General features: G+C 36.2%; 1 protein-coding gene across 1 annotated transcript in view; it reads left to right on the top strand.

Moving 5' to 3' along the window:
• Positions 1-23,565, top strand: part of LOC149795635 (E3 ubiquitin-protein ligase MARCHF5-like) — a 121,642-nt gene extending 98,077 nt beyond the window's left edge. Inside the window, exons 5-7 of the mRNA XM_089965464.1 lie at positions 1,022-1,208; positions 7,762-7,925; positions 21,310-23,565. Of these exons, the coding sequence (XP_089821590.1) occupies positions 1,022-1,208; positions 7,762-7,925; positions 21,310-21,444 (486 nt within the window). The 3' untranslated portion in view covers positions 21,445-23,565. The remainder of the gene's footprint in view (positions 1-1,021; positions 1,209-7,761; positions 7,926-21,309) is intronic.
• The last annotated feature ends 3,132 nt before the right edge of the window (positions 23,566-26,697 follow it).

The following is a 26,697-nucleotide window of genomic DNA, read 5'->3' as shown; positions in this document are numbered from 1 at the left end:
TAGTTAGGGTTCAGATTTGGCACATACATGCCATTTGTCCTGGATTGTCTGGTAGTCTTTTGATTTTGGCCTCAATCTTTTGGTCTCCCAATTTGCTGACAAAATCTCTCAGAAATCTCAAATCTGCTGAGCATAGGTATTTTGAGCTAAAATAACATCAACCAAGCATAAGTATTGCCAGCTAAAAGATCTGGCAGCCATAGGTATTGCCACCTAAAACAATATTCAGTAGACTGTTTACAACTATTATAATCCATCAATCAAGTTATTATCAACCTAGCAGCCAATCTAATTGTGACTCATGACATGCAGTGATGCATTTATTGTACATACATAAGTTGTTTACTTGTCAATATTTCTTTAATGAGTAATGTGTTGTGTCAATATTTCTTTAATGAGTAATGTGTTGTGTCAATATTTCTTTATTGAGTAATGTGTTCTGTATATCAGTTTGCAGGCAACCTGAGAAGTATAAAACATTTCTTGAACTCTTCGAAAATATAATAATTTTGGTACCATGTTGAAATGTACGCTAATGGATTCAGAGGGAAATACACCATTGAGAGAAAAACAAATACATTGGCAAACTCTACCAGATAGACGAATTTAAATGTGTGAAGCATAGTGAAACTAGCACATAAGAAAATTAATAAAGTTGAGTAACTATTATTCATTGTAGTTAATTTACATAGTTTTAGTATGATGTGCACTTTCGTGCTTAAATTTATGACAAAAAATGTATTTACACTAATATCCCTGATTTGGACCCAATCTCCTGGATATTAAACACTGATCTCCCTGGTTTGGACCCAATCTCCTGGATATTAAACACTGATCTCCCTGATTTGGACCCAATCTTCTGGATAGTGAACACTGATCTCCCTGATTTGGACCCAATCTCCTGGATAGTGAACACTGATCTCCCTGATTTGGACCCAATCTCCTAGATTTTATCCCAGAGAACTTTGCATTTGTGTTGGCAGGTTTTACCTTTGCAATAATACCTCACTCTGCATTTCAGGTACTTGGTCATAAGGAGGGTCTGAATATGATGGAACGAGCTGATCCTCTTTTCCTGTTGATTGGACTTCCCACCATCTCTGTTTTCCTGATCCTGGGGAAGATGGTCCGCTGGGAGGACTACATCTTGAGGCTCTGGAGAAAGCACTCTTCAAAACTTCCACTACTAAACTACTTCTTTCCTGATGGTAAGTTTGGTTCTTGTCTCATCCATAATTTTAGTTGCAGTCAGATCCTACTGTTGTATTGAAAGAAGGTGCTGTGAGAAGGAATGTGGAGGCATTCCCTCACATCTGCTGGCGTGTTTAGTCACCCCTAGTCCATGACTGGTTTCATTTTCTTTGTAACTCATCAGAAGGAATAGGTCTTGTTGATTCATTTTGTTTACTGATTCTTTTTGCATGTAAATAGATAAATCTAAAATATTTAGAAGCACATTTACAAACCTCAAATATACTTCCAGTTAAAAGGCCACTTTGCTACACGTAATGTTATTTACTCACACTTACTGAAACTAGAAGGGAAATCCAACTGAAAATAAAAGAACACATGAGGAATATCTGAAATAAGGAGCAGATTCCAGTGTTGAAGCACTTTTGCCAACCTGACTTCAACATAAACTGTGTTCAGTATCATGAAGTAGAAGTCATCCAATCTGATCCAGAGCTCTCCAGTAGCAACATTATTTGGAAAGATAGAGAACTTTAAATGGATACAGCAATTACTATTTTGGATAGGGATCAACATCTCTGTCAAAATGGGAGCCCAGTCATTTTTAACCCCATGTCTTATCAGCTGGCATAGTGAATTAGTAATGTTCTTGCCGTGAACTCATTTGTTATGGGTTGGATCCCCTGGAGGATATGTGATTTGTCATTTAATGTTGATGGCATCTTGTGGTTGCAGTGCTTTCATTAGCTTTTAATGTTGTTGGCATCTCGTGGTTGCAGTGCTTTCCTTGGCTTTTAATATTGATGGCATCTTGTGGTTGCTGTGCTTTCCTTAGCTTTTAATGTTGTTGGCATCTCGTGGTTGCAGTGCTTTCCTTAGCTTTTAATGTTGATGGCATCTTGTGGTTTCTGTGCTTTCCTTAGCTTTTAATGTTGTTGGCATCTCATGGTTGCTGTACTTTCCTTGGCTTTTAATATTGATGGCATCGTGTGGTTGCAGTGCTTTCCTTAGCTTTTAATGTTGATGGCATCTCATGGTTGCTGTGATTTCCTTAGCTTTTAATGTTGATGGCATCTCGTGGTTGCTGTGATTTCCTTAGCTTTTAATGTTGATGGCATCTTGTGGTTGCAGTGCTTTCGTTAGCTTTTAATATGGATGGCATCTTGTGGTTGCTGTGCTTTCCTTAGCTTTAGTCTCAAAGCCACCATGATATTAGTATTTACAACTTCTTGCATATTTTATGTAAAGTAAAGATGAAAAATTCTTAAATCTTTATAAGATGAAACTTTCAAATGGTAGATATTTACTAAAAGAAACAGCTCTATATGCAGTGTAACCTGCCCTATCAGACACCTACATATAATAGACACTTGAAATTTTAGAAGAGAAGTTACATTGATGTGTACTCTAATGATAAATAAAATGATGGCTTAAATGCTTTATAGTGGCTAGATCCAGTTGAAACCCTTACATATCAAGGTACAATGTATAATGCTTACTTAGTGAAGAAAATTTATTTAAAGGCAGTAACAGACATGAGCATCCAGTACAGGTCAATTAGCATTCCAAAGCCCATATTTTTTAGTGTAGGGGTTTAGGTTAAAGCAGGTGTATGAATGATGACATTTTGATTATACCCAGAACCACTGTTCATGTTGTAATAAAGTTAGTCCTCCTTACCTTTGACCTTTAGATAAAAAAGCTATTGAATTTTTTTAATTTTAATTTTCAGATTATTTGTTGGTGATCAGGATTATAAGCCTCAGTTTATGTTAGTGCATTAACATTTTCAGTTCAGATCAGATGGCAGAATTACAGTATCTGATTTTTTGGATGTTTGCTCTTTGGATTAAAAGCCAATATGGCCTAATGGCTGATACCAGTGTTTAATAATTAATTCGTTCAAATTGTAATTATACTGCAGATTCACCAACGCTTTGTTAATCTTTAGGTTATGTTCATAAAATTTTATCAGCCAGCTCTGGTTTTATACTCTGTATTCATCAATTACAAATGCTTTATTTGAAACTTGAGTTAAAGTATAAAATTCTGATTAGTTGGAGAACTCTTGTTCTAATTTGTTTAAGCAATTAGAAAATAGAAAATGGAGATTAGTGAAGGAGCTAGGTCCTCTCTACTTGTCTTAACAATATTTAAAAGACCATTCAGCTATATATGTATATAAAGAGAGAGAGAGAGTGGGAGAGAGAACAGAATTCCAGCTAAACAGAAATAGAGGGGTGTTTTCCTTCTTTCCTTCAGTACCCTTCTAGATACCCTTTCTGCCCTTCAAGAACCCTCCCTTCTGTCTCTTTCCTTGTTACTAAAACACCTTATTAATATCGCTACATGTTATTTATTCCACCTTTTGGGGGCCCTGAGTGGCCGAGTGGTCTAAAGCGCTCACCGTTCCAGATCACTGCCATCTCACCTCTGTCTGCGTGTGTTCGAGTCCAAGGCTCGGCTTGTGTGGGTACGTGGGAAAGCCTGCCAGTAGCTTCTTGTGGGTCGGTGGTTCTTCCCTGGGTTTTCCAGGGTTCTTCCTCCACCAGTTATACTGGCCGCCATGTATAGCCTATCTTGTGCTGAAAAATGGCATTAAACCCTAGAATAACAACAACAAAATTCCACCTTTTTTTCAGTCTTTGATTAGTATAATTATGAATGTGCTTTTGTATGTTATTCCATCTAGAAAGATTAAATTTGAAATGTCTCTACTCCTGTCAGGTCCTTTTATCACAAAGAAAGCCTTTTTTTTTTTTAAAGTGTGCTTCCTTTATATATGTATGAGCCTCATTAATGTGGACTATCTTTATCCAGAAACCTCACTATCTATACATAGTTAAGTGGGAACAGAATTCCTAAACGTTAATTTGCTCTGTAAATTCAGAAATCCACATTCCAGATCTGGAAAGCCAAATCATGGACGAAAGTGTTAAATTACTATAAGATTTGCCTAGATGATCCAGAAATAATCCAAACAAATGACACTTTTAACAATCTTTTATGAAAATACAGTCTGTCAGATAATCCAGTATGGATTAGTGTTAAATTATCAGTTTTTTAACCCATTAACCCTTGGTGCTGCATTTACGTGGCAGAAGGTAGTAGCCTACTGCTGATCTCTGTAGCATCAAGGTCATGTATGATACACTAAAATGGATGGTATTATTGAAAGGTAGACAGATGTAGCTCTACAATGATACCAAATAATCTGGACGTTCTAGTTGCACTACAAAATGCAGAAGGAAAAACATAATTTTTTTGGACCTATTTTTTTTTCACCCAAAGTTCGCTTGTGGTCGGAATCTGATTTTTTGTGTCCAGATTTTAGACTTTTTGGCCTCAGATCTAAGGCAGACCATTCTGAACTGCACACAGACAGGTGAACCTTCGCAAAAACTAGGATAAAATGGGCATTTGGAATAAAGAGTGGTCTCGATATGAAAATGATGGGTCTGTTAGGCACCAAAAAAAATGAACTCCAACCTTTACCGTCCTACTCATGTGCAAGCAAAATAAGCAATGAAAAACTATGTTTCTAACACAATTAGGCATTAGGCTAATGGAAAATCTCTTGAAAGTCAATGTATTAGGATGTATTCAGAAATAGTCTCCAAATTGTGTTTTCTACTCGCATTTCAGGCAAAAACGACAGAAACCTCCAGGGCTTAATGAGTTAATGGTCAAATTCTAGGGGTACATTAAAGTTATAAATTAATCATGGGATCATGTGTGTGGAAAAAATTAAAGTGGCATGATCGTTTTGTAACCAGTGATTGTATAAAGAGTGTCTCTTTTTGCTACTTGCCAATGGGGGTGTTAATAATTAAATAACCACGCAGGGATCAAATCATCTACATATGGTTAATAATTTCATGTGTCATTAAGTCTTTGTCGTTTACCAATTGTATGTAACAATTACAATAAATAAAAAGAATAAAAAGTGATGTCAGTTATATTGGCTCATTAACAGCTATAACAGTTGTAATATATGGCATAAAAATGACTGCATTTTGTTAGTTTATCATACATTTAACTGCAAGATATCAGTTTGTATTCGTTGTATTTTTTACATTATTATGGCGACACCATCAAACAAGCATAGATGAGATCAACACATTTTCCCACAAAGCACGTGGCTGAAGCAGGACTGGCAAGTCTTTGAATTTTGCCGCAAACCTATTACATGCGTACAGAGGACTCCCGCCTCAGAGATTTCCTGCATCCCAGAAAAAAATGGTGTCCAAATATGCGTAATTAAGCGTTTCTGAGATCTGTGTGTGTGTGTGTGTGTGTGTATATATATATATATATATATATATATATATATTAAGGAAGGAGTATACTTTGTTACTTGATGAATAAAGGCACATATATATGAGTTTCTGAAATCGTTTTATTATTTAGTAGACACGTCCAGCAAATGAAAAGATTTTGACCAGCATATACTTAGAGCAACTGGACATTGTTCTCCATTAGCTTTACATCATCAGAATCGTGCAATATTTTATGATATTGCACACACGTGCACAATTCATATTGCACTCATAAAGGAACTACTTTCTATTGTAAACAAACAATGGATGCAGATGCCAGGACTTTTGATTTATTTTATTTGTCTCTGGATGAAGTAAACCAGCGGTTTGAGCCATTTGAAAGTAGAGGTGCCAAAGTTGACAATGTGGATGAATTCAAAGACTCACAAAAGAAACTTTCAATGAAGCAGGCGACTGAACATGATATCAGAAATATTCAGCGATGGCTGTATGATAACCACTTTGTAAACAAATCATGTAAACTCATGTAGTAGGTGCTTTACATTTTGGTTGATTCAGTTTGTTTCTGAATTAACTAAAACAGATGTTTCATGGACTGCCACATCACATACCAGCTGCTTTGCTACATTCTGCGTGAACTTTTTTGATACAATGTTTTGGATTTAGGTGGGTGACAGATGCCAGATTTCATAAAATTGCTGGGTCCCTACAAATAACATGCAAGTGACAAGGCATAAACTGTCTTCTTTAGCGTGTGATAAGAATGGCAAAAAATATGCTTACAGTTTTGCATCATGAATTTCCTCAAAATGTATTTTCTTAGTTTTGCAAATCCGAATTACACGAGCCATGTCATGGGTTCTCAAGCATGATTGCGCAGATAAAGCATCGCTAATAAGAAATCATACCTTTACCAACATGGACATTGCTAGATAAAGCATTGCTAATAAGAAATTATAACTTTATCAGCAGGGACATTATGGCAGATAAAGCATTGCTAATAAGAAATCATACCTTTACCAACAGGGACATTACGGCAGATAAAGCATTGCTAATAAGAAATCATACCTTTGCCAACATGGACATTGTTGCAGATCAAGCATTGCTAATACGAAATCATATCTTTGCCAACAGGGACATTGTGGCATATAAAGCATCGCTAATAAGAAATCATACCTTTACCAACAGGGACATTGTTAGATAAAACATCGCTAATAAGAAATCATACCATTACATTGTAAGATAATATGACATCATACAAATTCATGTTTTTGCTGCACTTTTCCAGTACACTTGCATGAAGCCAAATGTTAATGCATTTTTGACATCAGTGAAAGCTGAATATCTCAGAGATAGTCACTATTTTGTGCCCTTCTGCAATAAGTGTCTTACAGCCACATGTGACAGTGGTCATTTCAAAACATTAGAGCTGAAGTGTTTTTCATGTGACAGTGACTTGCCAGCCAAAGCAGTAAAATGTGTATGGATTTATTCATGCAAATGAACATCATAGATTCTCAGACCATGAGATTTTCATTTACATTTTGTAAGACACAAATATGCTGTTGTGGGGAAATCCATATCAAAATCATAGGGATAACTTGTGGTTTTCTGCTACCACCAGGTGAAACCTGTGGACAAGTCGAAATAGTATTTTTTATTTTGAAGAGAATTTGCAAGCATTAGATTTGTTTGTGCCTATGAAGTTTGTCAAAATGTGTATTTAAACTTTGGAAAATGTGAGGAACCCTTATGGAAAATTTCAGACAATGAGGACCAAATGCCTGATGTTAAAAGAAATGTGACACCTGTGATCAGTAGGTAGTGGCATGAGAGTATGTGAGCTGGATCGTCTCATATGGATGAGTAAAGATGACAATCCAGGTTGAATGTTCAAAGTAAACAGGGATGAATCAATTATTAGCAGTCTTCTGGTCACAGTCTTGGTCTGATAGTATGTCTGCTGGATCTTGGTGGAGGAGGTCAGTTGTTGGATCTGCTGGATTTTGGTGGAGGAGGTCAGTTGTTGGATCTGCAGGATTTTGGTGGAGGAGGTCAGTTGTTGGATCTGCTGGATTTTGGTGGAGGAGGTCAGTTGTTGGATCTGCTGGATTTTGGTGGAGGTCAGTTGTTGTTTTTATTGGAGGAGGTCAGTCATTGGCAAAAGCATTTCTTTATTCTTTTACATTAGAATTATGGGGTAAGAAATTGCAAAGTAATTCACATAAACAAATATATGTAATTCTGATTAGTAAAGTTACATAATAGATGTTACTATTTCTTCCCATAGGTGTAACCAGGCCTTCACGGACACCTGCAGACACAATCCCCCTGTCGGACCCTATTTCGGCCACTCGTGTTCTATGTGGGGCACTGATCCTCCCTACGGTTGCCACAATTTTTGGGAAATTACTCTTTGGATCTGTACAGTCCAATTTTCAGAGGACATTGTTGGTAAGTTCCAAGTACTGGGTAAGCATTTTAGCAGAGCATTACAAATATGAAGACTTATGCTACATTTGCCATTTCTGGTCAATAACTTTAAAACAGAACAAGAAACAGAAACATGGATTGAGATCAAAATTGGTACACCTTTCCCTCAATAACTCGCACACAACAGGATCCACAAACACAGACTGCACTAAAAGCGAGGCGCAAGTTACTGAGGGACCTCCAAAAAGTGAGGAAAAAAAAGACTTTGACATTGAGAAAACGGGGTGGGGGGGGGCGTTAGGGAACTGGGCTGTTTATTGACTGAACCCTCATTTTACAATCACGTTGATAATAACTTTTAATAATACGCTTTTTCTAATGAAGTTATTTGTTATTCTGTTTAAATAACATTTATTTTCAAAATGTCCAACATATGAAAGTTGGTTTCAACAGCCATCACATATACACGAAAAAATCTGTGTATTACGTCACTGCTTCTTGTTTTCTTGTTGAGTCTGGTTCCTGTACTGGTGTTTAATATTATCCTGCCAAATCGGGAGTCTACAGAGCAGGGAACTAGACTAGCTGTTACTACACCTCCAAACAAGATTCCTTTTTTTCAAAAACACACGACGTTTATTTCATGAGACAATCATCTATGTTGCAACTCAATTTTTGTATTGTTCAATTAGTACAACATTGATGTTGTGATTTCATTATATTCATTTCACTTGGCTGCCTCATTATCTTTGATCACGGTTGTGAAAGAGTGAGTTAATTTAAGGTAGTTTATGTTGCGTACACAATAACATTTATAAGTGTTCGATTGATCAAATGAAGTGAGTTCACCTGACATATGACTGAGGCTGCTAGATTAAGTTTGTAGGATTTTCATGCCTTTTAACTTTTCTTTTATTCCACCTCCTTTATTTGATTCAAAAGACATTATTAACCTGATAATACAAAGGAGGCCAGCTTTTAATTCAGTGCAACAAAACAACAAATTCTTCTGGAAGACAGTTATCAAAGAATGGTCAGCACTTAATTACTAGGTTCTCTCAGAGAAACGCTTGTGGACATGGCTGTTACGGTAGATTACGTTTAATTACAGTGGTCACATTACATTTATGATGATTACACTTAAAATAACTAAAAGATAGAACTAGAACACAAATTTCAATTGATCAATAAAAAATTTAATTTGTATTTATTTATTAAAGTACTGCCTCCACTCGGCATAATTGACATTTTCATTATTGAAATTTCCTTACAAATCGTTAATTGCAGTGTGCTAGGAATGTTGTTTGGAAAGAAAATGTAAAAAATTGTATGACCTATTTTTAAATGTGATATTTCATAGTGTTGATTAAAATTTCCAGGTTCTATCTACCGTTTTCAATGATAAAAGGAAAGATACATCAAAGTTTCTGTTACTGATTTTCTTCAAGTTCAACAAATAGGGATAAATTCTTTGGGAACTTTCTGGTTTAAAAAATGGGATCCACTCCTGACCCCACATTATAAGTGGGTTCGTGAGTTATCAGGGTGCTAGTTTTTGAGGGAGTGTTGTATTATGAATTAAGGTAATATGATATTACATACTTTTTTTGTCAGTTTTACAAAATTATTGTCCTAAAAGCGAATTTTTGTATGGAAAGACTCATTTTACACCTTATGTTCATAGTAAAAGTCAATTGTTTTATACAAATCATTTTTCTTTCATGTTTCTTTTCAATTAAAATAATTAGCTAAACTTTTCTTAACTTCTGTCCTGAATTTTGTACTTAATATCGTGCCATTATAGCCACAATCATTATTTCCTTAAGTAATTGTACCATTACATAGCTGCCAACCCTCACAATTTTGCCTTGAATTTCATGACTTTTTCAGCAATTCACAGATTTACACCGCATGCAAAAAAAAATCATGAATTCCCTAATTCTCAATTATTTTAAATCTTTAATAAAATAACTGATTTCCCGTTCAGCGCTAGTCGTGATATTGGCAGTTGCCAAAACTGTCTGGTACTGCTGGTCACGATATTAATGGAACTATTGGTACAGTTGGCCCGGTAGCAAGCATTTTTGCTTATTTTAATTGATATGTATAAGAGTAGTTTTACAAATACTTTTGAGAGAAACTGGGGCCTAACTGGAATTTTGCTTTGTTCATGCACCGCAAACACTGATTTAAATTACCATTCGGCATCGCATCTTGAAAATGTCTTTACCAAGAAGGAAAAAGAAATGCATTGCACAAAAAATGATGTTTAGTTTGGAATATACCAAACATTGGCCATGCATTCAGCCGTCAAACACCGATATACATCATGCTTTTTTCACTCAGTGTGCCACAAATTTTAGCATTGGGCATGGTGGTAGAGACAATGTGAGGAAGCACATTGGTAGTAAAAAGCACATAGAGGTTGGGAAAATTAAGAACTTGCAGATTTCAGCTCTGGAATATTTTAAGCCATTGACAGAAGACCTGCAAGCTACCAACACTGATGCATTGTTTGTGAGTTTTCTTGTTGAACACAATCTACCTTTGTCAGCTGGAGACCATGCTAAACATTTGTTCCGACCAATATTCCCGGACTTGAAGATTGCTTCACGAATTCATGCCAGAATTCACTAATTTTAATCCCTATTTTCACTAATTACGAGCCTGGAGGGTTGTCACTATGCCTTTACAGCATAAGCCCCAACCCCTGGTTAAGGAGCCATGTTAGTTCATTGGTTACAGTGCTGGATTCATACATGTAAGCGTGCAGTTCCTAATCCTATCATCAGATGTACCTTATTCAGCTCCTGTGATGTTTCCTTGGGCAAGGCACTTTGGACTTGACAGCCATCTTGAAAATCTTGTTATCTCTGTTACTCCAGAATGGAAAGTCATAAAATTTTCACCAGAAGACTTCTTGGGATGTTTAGTTGGTCCTTAATGAAAATCATGTCTATCTTCTGTCTAATATGGCCACTACAGTAGCCATCTTAAAACCTTGTTATCACTATGCCTCCCAAATGGATGGTTGTCATATAAACACAGTGTTTTACTGAAAGACTTCCTATGATGTCTAGTTGGTCCTGAATGAAAATGGTGCTGCTCAGAGTGGCCACCATGGCGGCCATCTAAAGAATCTTGCAATTACTCCTGAAGAAAGAAATATTAACATTGGGTTTTCACCAGAAGAGATCTTATAATTTGTCCTAAATGGAAAAGGTGCCACTGCTTGCATATACAGTATGGCAGCCACTGCTACCATCTTGAGAATCTAGTTTTTGCTACCCATCCTGAATGGATGGCCATACCAACATGTTTTCTTTTTTACTAAAATAATTCTTATGATATTTAGTTGGTCCCAAATGAAAATGGTGCTTCTCGGACATTTATTGTAGCCACCACAGTGGCAACCTTGATAATCTTATCAACATGGGGTTTTCACGGTCTAGATGGTCGTAAATAAAAATGGTAATAATTAGAAATCCAATATGGCCACCACAATGCCCATCTGGAAAATCATAATATCACTACTTCTCCTAAATGGGTAGTCATCATGCTCTCACTAGAAGTCTTTTTATGATGTCTAGTTGGTCCTAAATGGGTAGTCATCATGCTAGAAGTCTTTTTATGATGTCTAGTTGGTCTTAAATGGGTAGTCATCATGCTCTCACTAGAAGTCTTTTTATGATGTCTAGTTGGTCCTAAATGGAAGCGGCGTGCATCTAATATTCAGTAATACCACCAGACAACTTAAAAATCTTGTTTTTGTTACTTCTCCAATGTGGAAAGTCATATCAACATGGTGGTGTCATCAGAAGACTTCTTATGTCTTGCTGGTCCTAAATTAAAATGGTGCTGAGCTAACATCTTGAAAATTTTGTCATTGCTGCTCCTCTTAAATAGAAAGTAATTTTGATATAGGGTTTTCATCAGAACAATTTTTATAGGGTGTAGTTGGTCCTAAATAAAAATGATGCAAATTGACCCACAACATGGCCACCATGACTATCTTGAAAAGCTTTCTGTCACCATTTCCCTGAATGGATGGTCATATCAACAATGGGTTTTCACCAAAAGACTTATAATGAAGTTTACTTGGTCCTAAATGAAAATAGTGTCAATCTGACATCCAGTATGACCACCACAGTAGCTAATCTGACCACCACAGTAGCTTATCTGACCACCACAGTAGCTAATCTGACCACCACAGTAGCTAATCTGAAAATCTTGTTATTGCTGAAGAATGTCAAAGATAGTTTCAACGCATGACTGTTAAAAGGAAGAAATGGTCATATCTTGTATTCCTGGAAGTTTTTTCGCCTAGTATAGCCATCCTTCAAGGGCCTCTTGTTTTCATTGTTTGAGTTTTTATAAATTGCTCATTCTGAAGAATACTGATATTGCAGACATTTGTGAAAATGTAAGCACAGAAAAATATGTTTTTATCCGCCCTTAGTACTGTCCATATAAACAATTGTTCCCTTAATAGGGCGGGTAATTAGTAACTGAGTGAGCCATTTTTATTTATAGCTTTACTACTCATTGCCATGTTCTTAAGCATGCCTATTACAGTAGCATAGCTCAAGCATGCCGATCACAGTGGCATAGCTCAAGCATGCCGATCACAGTAGCACAGTTCAAGCATTGCATATCACAGTAGCATAGATCAAGCATGCCTATCACAGTAGCACAGTTCAAGCATACCTATTACAGTAGCAAAGTTCAAGCATACCTATTACAGTAGCACATTTCAAGCATGCATATTACAGTAGCATGCCTATTAGAGTAGCATAGCTCAAGCATGCCGATCACAGTAGCACAGTTCAAGCATGCATATCACAGTAGTATAGCTCAAGCATGCATATCACAGTAGCACATTTCAAGCATGCCTATTACAGTAACACATTTCAAGCATGCCTATTACAGTAACATGCCTATTACAGTAGCATAGCTCAAGCATGCCTATCACAGTAGCACAGTTCAAGCATACCTATTACAGTAGCACAGTTCAAGCATACATATTACAGTAGCACAGTTCAAGTATGCATATTACAGTAGCATGCCTATTAGAGTAGCATAGCTCAAGCATGCCTATTACAGTAGCATAGTTCAAGCATGCCTATCACAGTAGCATAGTTCAAGCATGCCTATTACAGTAACATGCCTATTACAGTTGCATAGCTCAAGCATGCCTATCACAGTAGCACAGTTCAAGCATGCATATTACAGTAGCATGCCTATTAGAGTAGCATAGCTCAAGCATGCCTATTAGAGTAGCACAGTTCAAGCATGCATATTACAGTAGCATGCCTATTAGAGTAGCATAGCTCAAGCATACCTATTACAGTAGCACAGTTCAAGCATGCATATTACAGTGGCATGCCTATTAGAGTAGCATAGCTCAAGCACGCCTATTACAGTAGCATAGCTCAAGCATGCCTATCACAGTAGCACAGTTCAAGCATACCTATTACAGTAGCGCAGTTCAGCATGCATATTACAGTAGCATGCCTATTAGAGTAGCATAGCTCAAGCATGCCTATTACAGTAACATGTCTATTACAGTAGTATAGCTCAAGCATGCCTATTACAGTAGCATACCTCAAGAATACATATTACAGTAGCATAGGTCAAGCATGCCTATTACAGTAACATGCCTATTACAGTAGTATAGCTCAAGCATGCCTATTACAGTATCATACCTCAAGAATACATATTACAGTAGCATAGGTCAATTTTGCCTATTACAGTAGCATACCTCAAGAATATATATTACAGTAGCATAGGTCAAGCATACCAATTAAAGCAGCATAGCTCAAGCATGCATATTACAGTAGCATACCTCAAGAATACATATTACAGTAGCATAGGTCAATTTTGCCTATTACAGTAGCATAGCTCAAGCATGCATATTACAGTAGCATACCTCAAGAATGCATATTATGTAGCATATCTCAAGCATGCCTATTACACAAGCATAGCTCAAGCATGCTGATCAAAGTAGCATAACTCAATCATGCCTATTACAATAGCATAACTCAAGTGTGCCTATCACAGTAGCGTAGCTCAATCATGCCTATTACAGTAAACATGCCTATTATAGTAGCATAGCTCAAGAATGCCTGTTACAGTAGCATAGCTCAAGCATGCCTATTTCAGTAGCATAGCTCAAGCATTCCTATTACAGTAAGCATGCCTATTATAGTAGCATAGCTCAAGCATGCCTATTATAGTAGCATAGCTCAAGAATGCCTATCACAGTGGCACAGTTCAAGCATTCCTATTACAGTAGCATAGCTCAAGCATGCCTATTACAGTAGCATAGTTCAAGCATGCCTATTACGATAGCATAGCTCAAGCATGCCTATTACAGTAGCATGCCTATTAGAGTAACATAGCTCAAGCATGCCTATTATGGCAGCATAGCTCAAGCATGCCTATTATACAGTAGCATGCCTATTAGAGTAGCATAGCTCAAGCATGCCTATTACAGTAGCATACCTCAAGAATACATATTACAGTAGCATAGGTCAATCTTGCCTATTGCAGTAGCATAGCTCAAACATGCCTATAACAGTAGCACAGTTCAAGCATGTATATCACAGTAGCATAGCTCAAGCATGCCTATCACAGCAGCACAGTTCAAGCATGCATATCACAGTACCATAGCACAAGCATGCCTATCACAGTAGCATAACTCAAGTATGCCTATTACAGTAGCATGCCTGTTACAGTAGCATAGCTCAAACATGCCTATTACAGTAGCATAGCTCAAGCATGTCTGTTACAGTAGCATAGTTCAAGCATGCCTATCACAGCAGCACAGTTCAAGCATGCATATTACAGTAGCATAGCTCAAGCATGCCTATCACAGTAGCACAGTCCAAGCATGCATATCACAGTAGCATAGTTCAAGCATGCCTATTACAGTAGCATAGCTCAAGTATGCCTATTATAGTAGCATGCCTGTTACAGTAGCATAGATCAAGTATGCCTATTACAGTAGCATAGCTCAAGTATGCCTATTACAGTAGCATAGTTCAAGCATACCTATTACAGTAGCATAGTTCAATCATGCCTATTACAGTAGCATAGTTCAAGCATGCCTATTACAGTAGCATAGCTCAAGTATGCCTATTATAGTAGCATGCCTATTACAGTAGCATAGATCAAGCATGGCTATTACAGTAGCATAGTTCAAGCATGCCTATTACAGTAGCATAGCTCAAGTATGCCTATTACAGTAGCATAGCTCAAGCATAGCTATTACAGTAGCATAGCTCAAGCATGCCTTTGTTCAAGCTTTATTTGAAGGCTAATTTAGATCCATTCTCTGAAGTGTCAAAGTCTATCAACACATCTCTCATGGATGTTTACTTTATGTATACAAATCATGTTGATAGATAGCACATGTGTACCTTATTTTCCACTCAGATTAAATAATGGCCAAGACTACAGACTGATCCCATGGCTTGCCATCTCCCTCCCAACCCCTGATCCAGTCCCAAAAATGATGATAGTATTATGATATTATATAATAAATAAGGAATCGATGTCTGTTTCATGCATTTTAAATTTTAAAATGAAATTATCATTCTCAGTGAACTGATTTCATTTGTAAATAGCCCTCCTGTAAATGGATCCAGTAATAGTCTTTTCTGATAGGATCTACGAATAATTAGGAACCATACACAAGTTTGCACTTTTTTCATTTGAAGAAAATGTATTTCATCATATGATAATGATGAGATGTTTTTGAGGTTAATAATATAGTTGAAAAACAAATATATCTGGTTTCAAGTACCATTCAGCATTTGGATTATAGATTGTGCTGTACCCTGTATTCTTGTACACTTTGACTCTTTTTCTGTGTAGAGTGTGTAGTACTTGGCATCCTTGTACACTTGGGCTTTTTTCTGTGTAGATTGTATAGTACTCTGTATTCTTATACACTTTGACTCTTTTCTGTTTAGATTGTGTAGTACTCTGTATTCTTATACACTTTGACTCTTATTGGTGTAGATTGTGCAGTACGTATAGGTTACTGTATTTGTATGGGAAAATATGAATGAGTTTTGGGATGGAATACTGCACGACCTTGGGAGTGCAGTATATCTTTCCGACAAAACGAGTTCATATTTTCCCATACAAATGCAGTAACCTTTTTATTATATGCTCATTTTTTTATTCTACCTAAGGTGTAATTATATAAACACAATACACTACAAGAAACAACGTAAATGAATGTATGCCGCATTCCAAACTAAATACACAAGCGCAGATTCATCATTACACAAGTCAACATTATTACTGCGCACATAACTCTGCCCAGATAAATTTGAACTTAGTCATGTGCTCGACATAACTTTCGAAAGAAAATGGCGTGTCTAGTTAAAATTGAAATTGGGAGTCATATTGTGAATGAATGTGCATTGCAACAACTTTTCCATTTGATCTGGAATGAATAGATTTTGGTAATTTTCTCAATTCTTGGAAATTTCGTGATTATTGACTGGATTTGTATGAGACAATTCCACATGAAATACATGAGATTCAGTAAGCAAGGGAGAAGCGTGTTCACATCTGCAAATGTGTTTCTGTTTCTGTCATTGAATGTTTGAAATCATAATGTGGGAAAAATATGAAGTCTTTCAATTGCAATTATCAAAAAGACGCTATGGAATTTAATGCTTATTTCATTTTGAGTGCAGTAAGGAGGATGCAATTGCACTTATCATCGAAATTACAGCACAATTTTGAAATGTGTAATCCAGATTGAAAACCTTTGAAATGGCCCATGTAATTTGGATTTGCAGAATTAAGAAAATACATTTTGAGGAAATTCAGGATGTAAAACTAAGTATATTTTATTTTGCCATTCTTATCACCAGCTAAAGAAGAGAGTATATGACTTGTCACTTGTATGTTATGTGTAAGGACCTTATCCTGGATCTGTTATATAATGTAGCTAGCCTAAATCCGTAACATTGTATAAACGCGGAATGTGCCAAAGCAGCTGGTATGTAGCAGTCCACAAAACATCTGTTTTAGTTCATTCAGAAACAAATTTAAACAACCACAATGTAAAGAGCCTCTTACGTGAGTGTACATGATTTGTGTACAAATCAAAAGTGCTGGCATCTGCATCCATTGTTTGTTAAAAGAAAGTAGTTCCTTTATGCACGTGAATGCTGTATGTGTATTGTTGCGCAAGTTCAGTATCGGGTAATACTGAATGATTCTGACAATGTAAAGTTAACGGGGGAAAAAATGAGCATATAATAATCTGTATTCTTGTACACTTTGATTCTTTTCTGTGTTGATTGTGCAGTACTCTGTATTCTTGTACACTTTGACTCTTTTCTGTGCAGATTATATAGTACTCTGTATTCTTGTACACTTTGATTCATTTCTCTGTAGATTGTGTAGTACTTTGTATTCTTCTACACTTTGACTTTTTTCTGTGTATATTGTGCCGTACTCCGTATTCTTGTACACTTTGATTCTTTTCTGCATAGATTGTGCAGTACTTGCATTCTTGTACACTTTGACTCTCTTTGGTGTAGATTGTGCATTACTCAATATTCTTGTACACTTTGATTCTTTTCTGTGTAGATTGTGCAGTTCTTTGTATTTTTTTGCGCTTGGACCTTTTTCTGTGTACACTTTGATCCTTTTCTGCTTAGATTTTGCAGTACTCTGTATTCTTGTGTACTGATTATTTTCTGTGTAGATTGTGCAGTACTCTGTATTCTTGTACACTTGGACTTTTTATGTGTAGATTGTGAAGTACTCTGTATTCTTGTACACTTTGAGTCTTTTCTGTATGGATTGTCTAGTACTCTTTATTCTTGTGCACTTTCTTTTCTGCATAGATTGTGCTGTACTTTGTATTTTTGTACACTTGGACTTTTTTCTGTGTAGATTGTGCAGTACTCTGTATTCTTGTACACTTTCTTTTCTGTGTAGATTGTGCAGTACTTTGTATTCTTGTACACCTTGATTTTTTTCTATGTATATTGTGCAGCACTCTGTATCCTTGTACAGTTGGACTTTTTTCTGTGTAGGTTGTGCAGTACTTTGTATTCTTGTACACCTGGACTTTTTTCTGCCTAGATTGTGCAGTACTCTGTATTATTGTACACTTTGACTTTTTCTGTGTAGATTGTGCAGTACTCTGTATTGTTTGTTCACTTTGACTCTTTTTGGTGTAGGTTGTGCAGTACTTTGTATTTTTGTACAATTTGATTCATTTCTGTGTAGATTGTGAAGTACTTTGTATTCTTGTCCACTTGGACTTTTTTCTGTGTAGATTTTGCAGTACTCTTTTGTCTTGTACACTTGGACTCTTTCCTGATGTTGCAAAGCCACATGTGATGTATAAGATCTAATTCATTGCAAAGCCACGTTTAATGTATGAGATCTAATCCATTGCAAAGCCGCATTTGATGTACGAGATCTAATCCATTACAAAGCCACATTTAATGTATGAGAACTAATCCATTGCAAAACCACATTTAATGTATGAGATCTAATCCATTGTAAAACCACATTTGATGTACGAGATCTAATCCATTGCAAAGCCATATGTGATGTATGAGATCTAATCCATTGCAAAGCCACATGCTATGTATGAGATCTAATCCATTGCAAAGCCACATTCAATGTGTGAGATATAATCCATTGCAAAGCCACATGTGATGTATGAGATCTAATCCATTGCAAAGCCACATTTAATGTATGAGATCTAATCCATTGCAAAGCCACATTTGATATATGAGATCTAATCCATTGCAAAGCCACATGTGATATATGAGATCTAAGCCATTGCAAAGCCACATTTGATGTATGAGATCTAATCCATTGCAAAGCCACATTCGATGTATGAGATCTAATCCATTGCAAAGCCACATTTGATGTATGAGATCTAATCCATTACAAAGCCACATTTGATGTATGAGATCTAATCCATTGCAAAGCCACATTTGATGTATGAGATCTAATCCATTGCAAAGCCCCATGTGATGTATGAGATCTAATCCATTGCAAAACCACATTTAATGTATGAGATTTAATCCATTGCAAAGCCACATTTGATGTATGAGATCTAATCCATTGCAAAGCCACATTTAATGTATGAGATCTAATCCATTGCAAAACCACATTTAATGTATGAGATCTAATCCATTGCAAAGCCACATTTGATGTATGAGATCTAATCCATTGCAAAGCCACATGTGATGTATGAGATCTAATCCATTGCAAAACCACATTTAATGTATGAGATCTAATCCATTGCAAAGCCACATTTGATGTATGAGATCTAATCCATTGCAAAGCCACATTTAATGTATGAGATCTAATCCATTGCAAAGTCACATTTGATGTATGAGATCTAATCCATTGCAAAGCCACATTTAATGTATGAGATCTAATCCATTGCAAAGCCACATTTAATTATGAGATCAGTATTTATAATGATATGTTGCTGAGTTTTTACCTGACAAGTTGAAATTTGAGATTGTTGAAACAAATTAAAAATTCAGATTTTGAGACATGGCAGAAATTCATATTTAGGCAAGGCAGATAATATTACATGTATTTTTCTCAATAATTTTGTGTGTTTATAAAATTTTAAAGGATTTGAAGTTTTGCAGGTTTAACCATATTCTTTTGTTTGCCATGAACATCAGACTTTGTGGTAATAATAATAGTTATTATTATTATTATTATTATTATTATCAGAGGGAACAACTCCTTGAGGCAGATATTAGCTAATCTCTCATGAGGCCCTCCAGCATAAAATATTTTAAACATTTTCACAATATTTATAAAAGAAGAAAAAATTATTTTGTGGGTTGGTGTCACACAAATAGTTCTCTTAAATACTTATGTAATGGCTGTACATGTACATCATTATGTAATGTTTAGAACTGATTAATTCATGCAGATAAGAACAAAGGAGACACTGATGAATTTTTAGTGAGAGATATATTATATGCTCAGGTAGTTGAAACATCAGCTTTGTTTAGTTCTTGTGGTAACTGTTTACAATCAGTAGATCCATTCTGTGTTAATGACTTTTTCCATGCATTAGTTCTTGAGTTTGGTAGTTTCAAACATATGTATGATGATGATGTTAAGAATACTCAGAGATAAAATTCTTTTTGGACCAGGCTATTGCTTGAGTAATATGGTGTTAAATTATGAATGACTGTATAAACCAAAATAATCCATGATATGAAATTCATCTGTTAAAAGGAAGCTTGTATAAAGGCTGAAACATGTCAGCAGATGGTTTCATTTGATTAACATCTGGGATAATTCTAGCTGCATGCATTTGAAGTGTGATTATATGATTAATATTTGTGTGCATAAACCCCATACTCTCAAACAATAGTCCATATATAAGTTGAATAGAATAGAAATGTTTCTTTGCATGCATTGGTAGATATTTCTTCAGGCTTTGTGGTAATATTTATTTTGGAAGCTAGAATGTTCACATACATGATTTGTTTATTCCAAGTTTATCAGGAGTTTATGACAGTGTACATTAGATATATAATCATCATTTACAGATGACTGGAATGGGGCTTTGCAAGAATAATCTGTTGGATGTCCCTAGTAGCATTGCAGTGGTCTTTTTGGTATTTATATACATTCCATTGTCTTGACACAATTGACTGATGTAATTAAGATTAGGCTTCAACTGTTCTTGGATTGTATTGCTGTCTTGGCCAGATGTGTGGAATGTTGCATAATCTGCTTGCATATCAGTTTCAGTGTTCACAGTATTCAGTGGTAGATTATTAATCTACAAGAGAAATAAGATAGGTTCTAGGATTGAGCCCTGGGACATGCCATATTTTATTCCACCAGAAATTAACAGACTGTTGTAGAGTTACACATACTGTTATATTTTCAGTAAGATTGTATTATGAAAAAAAAAATTTGCTTTGAAATTGTAATAGAAGAGCTTTTAACAAAGTATGTTATTTCAGTCAAGTCATTTGCCTTCCTGTGATCTATAAAGATTATTTCTGTTATGTTGCTTTATGTATGTTTTCAAACCTTTTATGAATTGTCAGGTCTGGTTCTTTTCTTTGGGTACTTTTTTTCTGGAAACAACTCCATGTACTGCTGGGAAACATTATTATGCTTGTATCTTGATGAGATCCACTATGTATGTACAAAGGAGGTCATTTTGATTCAATTTTCATACTCAGTGGACTGTGCCAGAATTTATCATTAAAACTAAATTTTGATATCAGGGTCTGAATTGTGCTAAAACTTAATTTATGCATCCTTATTTTGTGTCCTGTGATTTATCCTAACCATGCTGATTTTAGCAAATGAGTCACATAACTGCTGTATATATAAAAAATTTCCATTTCTGTTGCAGGGTGGTGTAGCCTTCATCACAATAAAAGGTGTATTAAAAATCTATTACAAGCAGCAGCAATTCCTGCGCCAGGCTAACCGGGTGATACATGACTATAAGGAGGAAACACAACCACAGCAACAATTGCAACCCTAGACCTTTCCAATATCACACATGGGAACTTTATTTCTCCATGGACATACATGCATTATAATCTTATCTCACCAACTAGTAGGAATTTTCTCAAATTTTATCCCAGACTAAAAAGAGTCTGTCTTATGCTTTGAGTATGTATGGTTGTGTGCAGAATTATGTCAATTTCAAAATGCAACAAGAATATACCTTTGAAAATGATATGAATGCATTTTTAGCTGATGTTTGTTACAACAATCAACAGTAATATTAATTGTATGTCTTAATTATGCATCATTATTACTGAGTGAAATTTTTCCTCAGCAGCAGATTTTTATTTTTTTATTTTTAATAAAAAGTGTGTTGTGGGTGAGTGGAAGAATCTACCCCATACATGTTGGTGGCATAGGAAACGCTAAAAAAGTGTCTGTTTGACATTTTGAATTGAATTGAGCACTGAATCCAGATTTTGACCTTCACCCAATTATGCTGCCCACACGCACACATATGTATACTCGTGTAATTCCATCAGGGTCTTATGACAAGATCAAAACTCTAATTAATTTATTGATCTTCCGTTCATGTGAAATTATAGATTCCCACAATTCAGTTTATGAAGAGAATAGAAATAAAAAGGGAGAACAGTTTTGTTCCATTTTGTAAATATATAGGACACCAAATCTTTTTTTAAAATTTGTTTCAATTTTTTAAAAAATATTCAAGTTATAAGTGACAAGAGATTTAATCTGGAAATCAGAGCTACCCCATTCCTTCAGACTATGACTAGGGAAGAAAAACCTACAGGTTCACAGACTATGCCTAGGGCAGACAAACCTACAGGTTCACAGACTATGCATAGGGCAGACAAACCTACAGGTTCACAGACTATGCCTAGGGCAGACAAACGTACAGGTTTACAGACTATGCCTAGGGCAGACAAACCTGCAGGTTTACAGACTATGCCTAGGGCAGACAAATCTACAGGTTCACAGACTATGCCTAGGGCAGACAAACCTACAGGTTCAGAGACTATGCCTAGGGCAGACAAACCTACAGGTTTACAGACTATGCCTAGGGCAGAAAAAAACTACAGGTTTACATACTATGCCTAGGGGAGACAAATCTACAGGTTCACAGACTATGCCTAGGGAAGACAAACCTACAGGTTTACAAACTGTGCCTAGGGCAGACAAACCTACAGGTTCACAGACTATGCCTAGGGCAGACAAACCTACAGGTTCACAGACTATGCCTAGGGCAGATAAACCTTCAGGCTCCCAGCCAGTAACGAAGGGATGAAACAAATTGTTTTGATCTCATTAATGAGTTAAAGAATATCTAGATGTCTAAGCCAAGTTACAGTATTATTTAAAACCAAAAAACGAAGTCTAACCTGCCTACACATTTGAGGTTTCTTACCTATTTCTCTCCACTTACACAAGGGAAAAAGATAATAAATAGACCATAATCTTGAGTGTGTGCTCATGTGCATAAATGAAGCTTACATGTAATTATTATATTTATTTATGCATTTAATGGCAAACAATGTTGATATAGCTGTGTAATATAGTCGGACAAGGGTCTGTGCTGTTTTTTACTGATAAATTTTCAGCAAACTTAAAAGACCCTGATTTGCTAGCGCATAATGAAAGGGTAGATCAAAGTCTTCAGTTACCACTGTTTCAAGCATGTTGTACTTACATGTCAGGCTAATATGAATGCTTAGCAGATTCACAAGTGAGATTTTCATTTGTCAGGCTAATATGAATGCTTAGCAGATTCACAAGTGAGATTTTCATTTGTCAGGCTAATATGAATGCTTAGCAGATTCACAAGTGAGATTTTCATTTGTCAGGCTAATATGAATGCTTAGCAGATTCACAAGTGAGATTTTCATTGCAGGTTTTGTCATATTTGTACAGTAAGCACATTATGATTCCCCATGAAAATGATTGCCGGAAAGTTTTAATAATTTTTTTATTTGTATTAACTAAATAACATAAAAATTTGTGGTACTATCCCTGCATTTGTGTGAAAGATTTTTCCATGATATTTTCTGATGTACATGTATATAGATGTATTATAGAATAATTGTTGTTTGTTACATTCAATAAACATTACCATATTTAGCTGTTATCACAGTCACCAGCATTTTATTTGTGATGCCTTCTTGCCTTCTCCCAAGGGAACTTTTCTCCCATAGTGTTGTTTGGTATTGGGGGAGGGGGAACTGAACTACACTAAACAGTATTGTAGGAGGACAGTTTCCAGTGGAGAAGGGATTAATAGATTTAGTGCATATAATGTTGGTGCATGGCTTGTTTAATTCCTATAGACAAGTATAATATGTGGAGATCCATGTCAGTTAGCCATACATATAGTTGAATTTTCTGTGTAATGTACAAACCTCAGATGAACAGAAGATACCCATAGTTACAGGTGACTTATAGCAGCATATCAGTAAGGTACTTGCTATAAGGGAGATAACCCTGATCTGCTGGTGATTTATGCAGTGGCAAATCAGTAAGGTACTTGCTATAAGGAAGATAACCCTGATCTGCTGGTGATTTATGCAGTGGCAAATCATTAAGATACTTGCTATAAGGGAGATAACCCTGATCTGCTGGTGATTTATGCAGTGGCAAATCATTAAGGTACTAGCTGTAAGGCAGATAACCTGATCTGGAGGTGATTTATACAGTGGCAAATCAGTAAGGTACTTGCTGTAAGGCAGATAACCCTGATCTGGAGGTGATTTATGCAGTAGCAAATCAGTAAGGTACTTGCTGTAAGGCAGATAACCCTGATCTGGAGGTGATTTATGCAGTGGCAAATCATTAAGGTACTTGCTGTAAGGCAGATAACCTGATCTGGAGGTGATTTATGCAGTGGCAAATCAGTAAGGTACTTGCTGTAAGGCAGATAACCTGATCTGCTGGTGATGTATGCAGTGGCAAATCAGTAAGGTACTTGCTGTTAAGGCAGATAACCCTGATCTGGAGGTGATTTATGCAGCGGCAGATCAGTAAGGTACTTGTTGTAAGGCAGATAACTGATCTGGAGGTGATTTATGCAGTGGCAAATCAGTAAGGTACTAGCTGTAAGGGAGATAACCCTGATCTGGAGGTGATTTATGCAGTGGCAAATCAGTAAGGTACTTGCTGTAAGGCAGATAACTCTGATCTGGAGGTGATTTATGCAGTGGCAAATCAATAAGGTACGTGCTGTAAGACAGATAACTTTGATCTGGAGGTGATTTATGCAGTGGCAAATCAGTAAGGTATGTGCTGTAAGGCAGATAACTCTGATCTGCTGGTGATTTATGCAGTGGCAAATCAGTAAGGTATGTGCTGTAAGGCAGATAACTCAGATCTGCTGGTGATTTATGCAGTGGCAAATCAGTAAGGTACTTGCTGTAAGGCAGATAACCCTGATCTGGAGGTGATTTATGCAGTGGCAAATCAGCAAGGTACTTGTTGTAAGGCGGATACCCAGATCTGCTGGTGCATTGTGGGAAGGCCAATTTAGATCAGTTCTGCTTACAGATATGTGCATGTGTACACAAGTATTGTACAATCTGGATGACTGGTTGGTTGGTTGTTATGGGTTTAACACCATTTTCAGCACATGGTAGCCTGTACATGGCAGCCAGTGTATCAGTGGATGAAGAACCTGGGAAAAACATGGGAAGCTACTGGCAAGCTTTCTTACATACCTACAGTGGCCAAACCCAAACCCGAGACTAAATCCACACAGACAGAGGTGAAATGTCAGTGATCTATAAAGGTGAACACTTTCAACTCACCAGTGGTCCCCTAGATGAATGTTATTTCATTGAAAGAAATAAGTACACAAACACATATTTGATATTGTCCTCACTAAACTTCTGAAAAGACTGATATTTACAACAAGTGTAAATTTTGAATACTTGCTGAAATGGATTGAATATAATGTCACATGCAAGTATGCTCTTTGTTTTTTGTCCATATAATATGGAAAATAGAACAATTTGGGAATTGATTACTTGCCATTTTGTGTTTTTCTGTTTTCTTTAAAAGTTATTTTTCAAGTTACTATTAATAGGATGTAATTATTGTTTATAAAGATATATACTGGTAAAATACATGTTGTAAACATTATATGTACATGATCCAATTGTACATGAACTGACCTCAGACTTTAACATCACTAATTTTCTCTGTTATCAGCTCTTGAAATTTAAGGTCAGGTGATGTTAGAGATACTAAAATTATGGTTCCAGACCGCCAGAACAGCTGATTTGAAAAGAACGATCCAGGGGACAGTTATTGACCTCTCTATTGGCCTCAATATGTATGCCCATTTGGTTGTATTGAGACACCTTTTCTCCAAATAATTTATTGACATGGGGCAATATAAAGGATTGTCTAATCTAAATGTGAAACTTTAAAAATTCAGTAAATGTGCTGACAACAAAAAAGCTTTTCTTCTCTCCTTCATTTTACTGTTTTAATTTTTTTTCTCCTTGACTTTTTCCTAATTTTATGGTTTATGTACTTATGATAACTTTACATTGAGCTCATTTTCTCTAGGTTAGGGTTTGCATTTAAGGTCATCTTTTAAAACACTGATACTCCTAGAGTCACATAAGTTGCTACTTACGTGCCCTTTGGAATACCCGCAGCTGAGTCATACAAAAAGACTTAAAAAATGGTACTGACAGCTGCCTCGCTAGGTGCTCAGAATTAAGAGGTTGGTGTTAGGACTGGTTGGCCTGATTTTAGGATAATGTGACTGGGTGGGACATCATGCTATATGTCTGCGGCATGATGCCCCAGTGCTAGACATCACTATAAACTGCCACACTGCAGACATCTTGGTGATATGACTGAAAAATTGTTAAAGCTATGTTAAAAATCCAAATCACACACACTCAAACACACATTTGGAATACTACACTGTTCAATAAAAATTATATCACTTTTACCAATATTTCACGGTCTTTTGCTTTTGATTAATGTATACAATTTAGCTCATTTTCTCAGCCACTACTGCCTGTAGAGTCACGCAAATTGGTATAAAAATGCATCACAGAATACTACACCCATCATTGAAAACTAGGTCACTGTAACCTGTATCTCATGGTTCATTGATCTGCACTTACCATTAGGTTGTCTAGGTTTTGCATCACATAAATTCAGAAGTGTCAGTATGGTTCAATGGAAAAAAAAATCAACAAAGAGTTGTACTCCATGAAATGAATTTACGGTATTGTTTTTTTTTTTTGTGATCAGCAAT

Source organism: Sinohyriopsis cumingii, chromosome 7 (genome assembly GCF_028554795.1).
Source record: "Sinohyriopsis cumingii isolate HCF-2022 chromosome 7, ASM2855479v2, whole genome shotgun sequence".
NCBI classification, from domain to species: domain Eukaryota; kingdom Metazoa; phylum Mollusca; class Bivalvia; order Unionida; family Unionidae; genus Sinohyriopsis; species Sinohyriopsis cumingii.
This window is presented reverse-complemented; position numbering and strand designations above follow the sequence as displayed.